The 9,053-nt window shown below is 45.8% G+C and overlaps 1 protein-coding gene across 1 annotated transcript; it reads right to left on the bottom strand.

Moving 5' to 3' along the window:
- Positions 1-244: 244 nt before the first annotated feature.
- Positions 245-1,844, bottom strand: LOC114909435 (uncharacterized). Its single transcript, XM_029248800.1, has 2 exons — positions 510-1,844; positions 245-341 (listed from the first exon to the last, which is right to left on the bottom strand). Exons 1-2 carry the CDS (start codon positions 1,757-1,759, stop codon positions 245-247), a joined length of 1,347 nt encoding a protein of 448 aa, XP_029104633.1. The 5' UTR covers positions 1,760-1,844.
- Between the last annotated feature and the right edge of the window lie 7,209 nt (positions 1,845-9,053).

Below are 9,053 nucleotides of genomic sequence, written 5' to 3'. Positions count from 1 at the left end.
CACTGCACTCCAAGGGTACTGGTGACATGACTCATCAAAACAATTGAAGAGGACAGAAGATCTGTTCAAGGGGCGAGTGGGGAAAAGCTGAACCAGAGGAGTGGAAAAGCAGCCATGATAGCATAACTGCAGAGCCAGATTAAGATAAGAAATCACACTCCAGCACAGCCAAGGCAGAAAAATCAACATTCGGACAGGCCCGTCTTACTTAGGAGCCTTCAATGGTATCTAGAAAGATGCTGCTTTATCCTTCTTCTGAATCCGAAGCCTCGTTTTCAGACTCCTCGTCGTCTTCTTCTCCTCCAACCTCCTTGGAGCACACACTCACAGACAGCTGAGCTCTGTCAGAAGACAAGGAAATGGACACAGGAACACTCTGCATCTTTAGAGAAGGTGTTTCTTCTTCATCGACTTCAATTACTGGCGATAGATCACACGCTTCCTCTGAACTTCCCATCATTCCGCTTTTCGCGGTATGTTGTGCTGTCCCGATATAAGAGCTTCTGCACCTTACTGTCGACATAGCAGTCTGGAAACCATCGGACTTCCTGGACATCACACCTTCATAACTGTCTTCTTCCGAACTAGCCCGCTCTCCCTCGTCTTGTTCTTTACGCGAGCCTTTAGATCTCGGAGCAAGCGCGGATATCCCGGGCTCACGGCTTCCACGAGCGGATGCTGAGCTGGTGTAATTTGCAGGTCTTATTGAAGATCTGCTCATCTTGCCATCTTGTGCGCCTTCAGTGAACTTATCCAAAGATTTCCTGCCAGTGCTTGAAGACTGAACAGTGAACGCATGCGAACCAGAGGATGTGCTACAGGAAAATACCTTTGATGCAGACTCCTGGGCCTCGGCCTCCTCTGAAACAGTGCTTCTCTGCTCGTCGTCATAGTCTTCAGAGCGTCTCTCTCTATCCAGCTCTTTATCTGTCTCAGACTCCCTCTCCATATCTGACTCTTTTTCCGACTGTGACTTCTTTTCATCATCCGAGTCCTCCTGTTCCACCTCTGAGTCCACAGTAGTCTCATTGATGCCGTACCTGTCAGGGTCAAGTACAAGATACTTTTCGTCTTTAATGGGAAGTGCGATGCTGCTCCTCTCAGAAAGTTCCCCCTGGGAGTCTTCCTTCCTGCTCTTGACTTTGGAACCTCGGTCCTCTTCCTCGCGCTCTCCGAGGATCCTGATGGAGACTTTTGACTGGCCCTTCTCCTTCTTGCCATTGCTGGCAGACTGGATTTCAGATTCGCCCTTCTCACTCCCAGTGGGGGAGCTTGTGCTCGAACTGCCCCGCAACTTCCTTCGCGCTTGCAGCTTCCTGGTAATGCTAGTGTGGTTCAAGACCTTTCCCAAGCCCTTCCTTGCTGAGGGTGTATCATACGATGTCTGAAAATAACTCCCCTCTATGACCATGGCACCATCCTGGTGGGCGGATGCTATCTTGATGTAGTCGCATCCATTCTTCATCTCCTTGGAGACCATCATTGGGAATATCCTGGACTTCTTCCATCGAGAGTAATGCAGGCCAGGTGCACCGGATGATTTGTGTTCAGACAATAATCTTTGGAGTTTCATGACTGACTTTAAACTTTTTGAGGCCTCTGAAGCAGTAATATTGATATTAGATTCTGTGGTCTCAGCCCCTTTGTGTCCATGTGCTGGGGTTTGGCCCTCAGAAGCTGCTCTATGAGAGGGGTGGAGTGGACCCCTGCCTCGCACAGATCTTCGACCTCGCATGGAGACCTGTAGCAGTGACACCATTCCAGATTACTGTGACCTTACTTTTAATTAAAGCCTTTTTTAAAATTTCTCTCTCAGTGCAATTTTACCTTATTACTGTGACCTTCTGTCCAAGCAAACAAACCACAAATTCATCCTGATTAAAAGACTACAGAATAAAACCGTGCTTATATTTTCTTGAGGGCTTCGTGCATCAAAGACATGTCATGAGAGTTAATATCACAAAGTTTGAAGGCCACTTTATTAAAACAACAGAATAAAACTAGTTTTGAAAGAACATGACCCCTTAGTATAATAACTAAGAAACCTTTTTTCCAAATTCTCATAGGGTTTCATGGGGTTCAGGTCAACAACTTACCTTATACCAAGCAGCAACTATATGAAATATAAAGAGTTGCATGTCATTGATAAGAATCACTGAAGTGAACACTACCTCTCCTTCAGACCCCTGGGGACTGTAGTAGTAACTTCCGTCATCTTCCATGATCACCTCCCCATACTCATCGTACATTCCTGACGGAGATATCAACTTCCGACGACTACCGTACTGCGGCAGGTCATACCTGGGGAAAAACAGCGAGACTGGGCTCGGCTGACGTCCGACAGCAGATGCGTGGACACGAAAACATAAGCAGACACAAACTGCGCATGACTGTAAAATGAGCCATCCTTCACCCGACAGCTGCCTGACTTCACTTCACATGCGTTGAGGTCAGACAATTATTGTAAATATCTGAAAAGCCTGAAAGCCCTCATGCCTAATTAGCCGGGCTTTTAGCGAGGAAGTCAGTAATGAGGCCTGCGTTATCTGGGGTAACTCCTCCTTATGGGATTTGCCATTGATTAGTCCAGACGAGTGAGGGACTCAAGTAGATGCTGAATGGCAGATGTAGGTTACAACAGACACTGCAGCCTTGGGTACCGTGATTCCAACCTGTGAGGCTAATCCCCAGCCCCCAAACACACAATCCTCCCCCAGATTAAGAGATTAAGATGCTATTGTTGGTCACGCAGCAGTCGAAACCGAAGCCGTCCACGGCAAAGCACGATTGGGATGACATCCTTCTGCACAGCAAGCGTTTGACTCTTTACCTCGGACTTTCTTAAAGCTTCCTTACTTAACTCTTAGTTAATCTATGTCTCAAAGTCACCTTGAACAATGGGGTTAGCTATGTAGACAGATGAACAGAGAGACAGGTGGATGGATGGATGGATGGATGGATGGACGGATGGACGGATGGCTGTCCAACAGCTGGACAGTCAAAGCCTTGTTCATTTAAAACTCCAAAGAGCGATTTTCCATAATGTTAGTTTACCCTTCCCTGAACATAATTATTACCTGAAGGACATTATTTCTGTTTTCTCTCGCAGAAAGTAGGTGAAGTAACAGCCTGTCAATCCACTGAAAGTTTGGCGGTTCCCATTAAAAACTAAGAAAAGGTCGGTTAAGGCAAAGCAGAGCGGTAAGAGCCACATATATCCGGTGTTATAAATTCAGAGTCCCAGATTATGTGACTGTTCCCACCCTATAACGGTATAAGCTTCCCACATGGGTGCAGTAAGGGAGCCAAATTAAGGCAGCACATTTGCTCAGAAACGGCACGCTTTTCTTTATTTCCAGCCATATGTGCCATTCCTGCGGCTTTTTTAACGATCAGCGTGTTCCTCGACGTCCATGCGAAGTAAACAGGAGCCCCACGGCCCTCAAACAGAAATAAGTCATTGCAGGTGGCAAATGTAGCCATCAGCCGAGTACCGTCACCGACATGAACAGGTGGAAGGTAAACTTTTACTCAAAAATGAAAAGTGACAGTTAAACCTCAGGATTTCAGATGAGTCAGACTGAACCTGGAGATGAATATCATGACGGGAACTCAAGAGCCGCGTACGCAGTCCATGCAAATGAGCCGGACTCACCCGTGCTCGTAATTGTAGTAATCCTGAGTGTAATACTCCTGGCCTGGGTCAATTCCGGACTCCATGGAGAGCTCCTGCGGTCAGAGCCGAGCGATTACTTACAGGCAGAGCAGCTTAGGAGAGAAGAGGGCCGCAGAGGCACGGTTTCACTGCTTTGGGGGGGGGGGGGCATGGAGATGGCGGGGTCAGGAAAGCAATGAAGACGTACCTCCGGCCTGAGGAGCGACGGCCTCAGCAGCTGCTGTTGCTGGTTTGTCAAGGTCGGTGGGAAGGAGAGGGGGAAGCAGAAATGGAAGAGGGGAATTTATAAAGTGCCATTAAGAGTGACAGCAGGAGAGAGAGAGCAGCACAGAAAAGCATGCTGGGAATTCTCGAAATATCCAACAACGTACAATAAAAAACACTGGCCTTTGAAGAAAGATATAAGGGCGGCGAGGTTTACCAATTTTCACCACCAGCGATTTTTGACCATACACCTAGCACATCACTTTTGAAATAATACTGCTGTATATTGCAGATGATGCTCCATCATGTGAAATTATTCCATTTTCTTTTTCTAACCGACTGTCTCTAACTGATTGAAAATGGCGAGAAATAAACAGCTCTGCTATCTCAAGGAGTCACCCCCATACAAAAAGTAATATATTTTAAGCAAATAAAAATGCTTACTTCTTGATGTCCATAACCTCGCCTGGAAGGAAGAGAAAATGGTGAGTCAGATTGTGTCCTGATAAACACCCCCCACAGTTCCAAATTAAACATTGTTTTATTACTGGATCTAAAATGGTACAGCCTATAAATAGTCTTCGCTGTTTTTCAATTTCAAATACGAAAGCATTTTTAGATGTTCATCTATGAAGACCTTGACATCTTCAAACACCTTGAATGTAACAAAATGAAAAAGATTCTTGAAAGATTATTTTTAATATCAGTCTTAGCAGAATAATAGGAGAGGTAATGAAAGTAAGAGGGTGATACAAACCTTCATAACCATTTGGGGGGTGTGGTGGATACTTAAAAACTCGGCTGGACCACAGTTTGCTAATTAAGAATTGATTATTTTTTTATGTAGTAAACAAACAATGAACAGCACATGGTAGTCTCATGAGTGACCTTCTGGGTTGTTGTTGTAATAATGATATTAGAACCTCAAGTAGCTGGGCTAATTAGGGCAGATGGTAGTCTACTGGTTAGAGCTGCTGCCTTTGGACCCGAAGGCTGAAGGTTTGAATCCCATTTCCAACTCCAGTACTCTTTAACAAGGTCAGTAATGTCAATGTGAACAACCGCTTGTTCCAAGCAGGGTCGTGGCGAGCTGGAGCCTATCCCGGAAACATGGGGAGCAAGGCTGAGGAGGGATGGGGAAACGACCTAGATGGGACACCAGTCAATCGCAGTGTACCCCAAGCAGGACTCAAACCCGCTGCACCACCACACTCCCCTCATGCGCAAGGTACTTACCCTAAATTGCTCCAGTAAAATAATCCAACTGTATTAATAGGTAAATAATTTTAAGTAGCTTAAACGTAAGTCACTTTGGAGGAAAGTGTCAGACAAAGGAATAAATGTAATTGGCAACAATGGTGAGCTTGATAACAAAAAAGGATAATATTGAACTACAAGTAATATGAGCTGTACTTGGAAATAGATCGTTGGGCTCAGTAATAATATAAAAGGTTTATTTTACACCCTAGGTGGTAATCATTACGGTTTTTAAAATTCCCCAGCATAAAGCGTTTTTATGGCTTGCAATTTGTCGCATGACTTTTCTTTTTTTTCTGTCAGTCATTTTTACTGTCATCAATCAGCGTGCAACTAACAAAGGCTTAAACAGAAGGGGGGAAAAAAAAATTCTCTGTTGGGAGTAGGATGCTAGAGAAAGGAGAAGTTCCCTGTTTGATGTTTGCATGCAGTTATAAACTAGATGGATTTCCAATTAAAGGCATTTTGCAAAATACCAAAAAAAACTGTGTCCGAATAACAGGAAAAGCCATATAACGGAAGACAGTGTAACTGGGACTGTACCGCATTCTTCTTAATATTATTATTAAGTCTTTGCTTAAGTTGACTCACAAGGATGTATTAAGGCAAATTAGGCATTAATAAATGGGACGAATAATGAGAACGCAGGGGGAGGAACTCATTTTCATTCAAAACTAAAGTCAGACATGTGGGTCCCTAACTCTTCCATGTTGTCAAGCACAGAGGGCTTGAATTGTAATTCCACATGTGCTGCTGTTTATCGCGGGCAAATTACCGCCACCGTTGTCTGGTGCGAAAGTAATGAGGAGCTCAAATGAAGATTTATCGCCGAGCGATAATTTGCGACTTTCAGGTGGGGCAGTTAATCTGTCGCTGGGGCTTCTCTACAGACCCGCACAGGTCTGCTCCACGCACCCTCCCGTGAAACGGACCGTGATGAATAACATGCCGAAACGGGCCGGACCGCGGCCTAGGCAGACGGAGACGGATGGCTTCCTCGGGGGCCCTCCACGGGGAAGTCGGCTACGACTAATCACGGTGTCGCGCCATCAAGTCATGCATGCCGATGGTGTCCCTTCACACATGAAGGCTCTGCCCCCTCATCGGGGCTTTAATGACCCCGCTGGGAAATATCCCATACGGCGGTCCAGTCGCAGCGGAGTCAGAGAGCCACGTTCGCCCCGGGAGCAGCGGCTCCCAAACCGTTCTCTCTTTACGTCGACGCGGGTCAGAGGCGGACCTGGATTCGATCCGGCAACCTTGAGCCGAGGGGTGACGGCGCCGCCAGGAAACGTAACGCTTTCTGATAAACTATGAGGCGTAAAATAAATCGCAACCAACATCAGAACAAAAGCGTGCATTAAGGAGAACATAAATCAGCGGCCCACAAATGCGTCGGTCGATGCGTTCCTGTAGCGGGAAAGCGGCGCAGTCGCGCATCCCGTTCTACGGCTCGCCACTTTTGTCGACAGCTAGAAGTTTCTTTGTTTCTTGACGTTTACTTTGCAGGTTACAGAAAAGCACTGGTGGCGTCTGATCAGGCCCGAGTTTGAAGCGTATTCTCCCATTCTTTTGCGATGACAGGGAAAGGGAAGGCAAATGTGCCTTTCATCCATACGAAGCAAAGCATTCGCCGCTATCGCCATCCCCCCGGAGACCAATTGAGCGTCTTCTCCGGCTCGTACGGTAGCACCACTCCCGCCTCGAACGGAGAAAGGGGAAAGGAAGCGTGGTGGCGGAAAGCCCGCGCGCCGCGTCGCAACCCCTCAAAGACACGGAATGAGAAATGAGAATTAATGAGCGATGATGAATGTTTGCGAAGATGCGCGCGGAACAGCGGCGTGGAAATAAAAGGGCGGCTTGCGCAAGGTATCAAAATGTTAATTCCCCCTCAATTTGAGCTGACAGAACTCTGAACAGACTTTAAAGAGGAAAAAGTGAAACACAACGGTGAAATGGAGACCCCTCGATGGGAGATGGCGATCAAAGCGAGCCGGGATGCATAATGTGCTGGCATTTATCCTCGCTGCCATTAAAGCCGGGATTAGCGAGAGACGTGGGCTGAATGTAACGGAACGGAAGAAAAAATAAAAACGAAGCAGAGAAGAGGCAAATCAGCTCAAGATTGATTAGTTAGTTAATTATTTGTGCTGCACACAAAGGGGACACCAGAATTATCCTCATAATGCGAGGACGAGTTCCGCTGACGTGGCCACACTGTGCGTTTACCTCTTCTCCCAGCAGCCCACCTAAACTGATGAGAAATTCTATTAAAGGTGACTGACATTAGCAAAGGGTAAAACAGCAGCAAAAAGGTTTCAGAAACACACAGAACTAAATTCCAGTATATTGGCTTCTTGTCCTGAGGGCAGGGTAAAGGCATGGTGAAAGCCACCTGTATTTACCTGTCCAGCCAATAGACGACAGTAAAGACATGGAAACGGAAACGGAAGTGTGGGTCCGAGACAGAACAGCGTGAGAGACCTCTTCTACAATGTTCGCAGCATATGTACAGTATTCATGAATATTTGTGATCAATATCAGGAATACAAAGGTTGCACGTTTACGGGAGGACTCGGCAACATACGTTTATGGGAAGAATCGACAGCTGCGCCGAATGCGAGTTCGTGGAGATGTGACCCTTTTGCCATTTTAAACAAGAATTTATTTCAATAAAGTTAAACAATACTGAAAAAGCTGCACAATCAAATTTTAATTATAGCTATCCTACAACTGCAGCAGAACCAAGCCTCTAAATAAATTGAGACGTCTGTATTATTAACCTTTTATTGATTATGACTTAATGGTAAAAGTGGCTTTGAAAATGACGCAAAACACAAATTAAGAAATTACAGACGGTCCCCGAGCTACGATTGCCCAACTTACGATTTTTCAACTTTACGATGGTGCGATAGCGATACGCTTTCAGTAGAAACCGTAGTTCGAATTTTCATTTTTTTCCCTGGCAAGCGATATGCGGTATGATACTCTCTCGTGATCCTGGGCAGCGATTTGCATCTTCCAGTCTGCTGTTGTTGCTAGTGTATATGACTGATATTCTACAGCGTTCTGTGGTGTCAATGCTTTTTTGGATACCCCCCCCGTATCAACACTGTTTTGTGCATCCATCATATCTACGAAATGCCCATCTGCGTCTCCTGCTACTGGTGAGAAGAGGAGGAGGAAGGCAATTACTCTTGAGGAGAAACGCAAGATAACTGCCCAGCATGAATGCGACAAGCCCGTAATGGCCATCGCACGTGAACTTGGACTTCCGCAATCGACCGTCTTGATCATCGTAAAGGATAAGAAGCAATGGTGTTCGGTAGGTTAGGTCTATTAAATGCATTTTCGACTTATGATGGGTTTATCGGAAGGTAACCCCATTTTAAGTCGAGGACCATCTGTACATTTTGTATCAAACATATTTGTACGTTGAGGAGGCACTGTAACGGTAATGACAATAATTATCAAGCAACCAACTCATTATCAACAGCTACTACCCCTGTGCAGGGTTGCGGTACTCTGGAGCATATCCGCATGGCATACATAGGCAGAGGACAGCGAAGAGGACACAGTCCATCACAGGACAATCGCGCACACACTTTCACTCACACATACACACATTTCTCCACATGAACTCACAGCTCAGGAGCCGAAAGGCACCAGCGCTACCTGCTATGACGCCACCCCCCCAACATGGGAATTATCTGTTTAATGCACTGAACCCTACCGAGTCCAAAAAAAAAAAAAACTCAAAATATCCTCTGCAACTTTAACCAAAAGAAACTGCATTAAAACTTATATATCCGGAAGAGAGTCGTTTGTGCTCTCAGTTCTGAGCAGCTGTGCAAAAACCGTTTCCAGTGCTGTGTTTCAAAAGCTATGGGGCTAAACCTTTCAAGTCACATAAGAG

Source organism: Scleropages formosus, chromosome 24 (assembly GCF_900964775.1).
Source record: "Scleropages formosus chromosome 24, fSclFor1.1, whole genome shotgun sequence".
In the NCBI taxonomy this organism is placed as follows: Eukaryota; Metazoa; Chordata; class Actinopteri; order Osteoglossiformes; family Osteoglossidae; genus Scleropages; species Scleropages formosus.
This window is presented reverse-complemented; position numbering and strand designations above follow the sequence as displayed.

Excerpts from the sequence above, each read along its gene's own strand:
- LOC114909435 (XM_029248800.1), bottom strand. The coding sequence starts at position 1,759 with ATGGTGTCACTGCTACAGGTCTCCATGCGAGGTCGAAGATCTGTGCGA. Across the intron at positions 342-509 it reads ACTGCTATGTCGACAGTAAG|AGCTCAGCTGTCTGTGAGTG; the intron begins GTGCAGAAGCTC and ends GTCTTCTGACAG.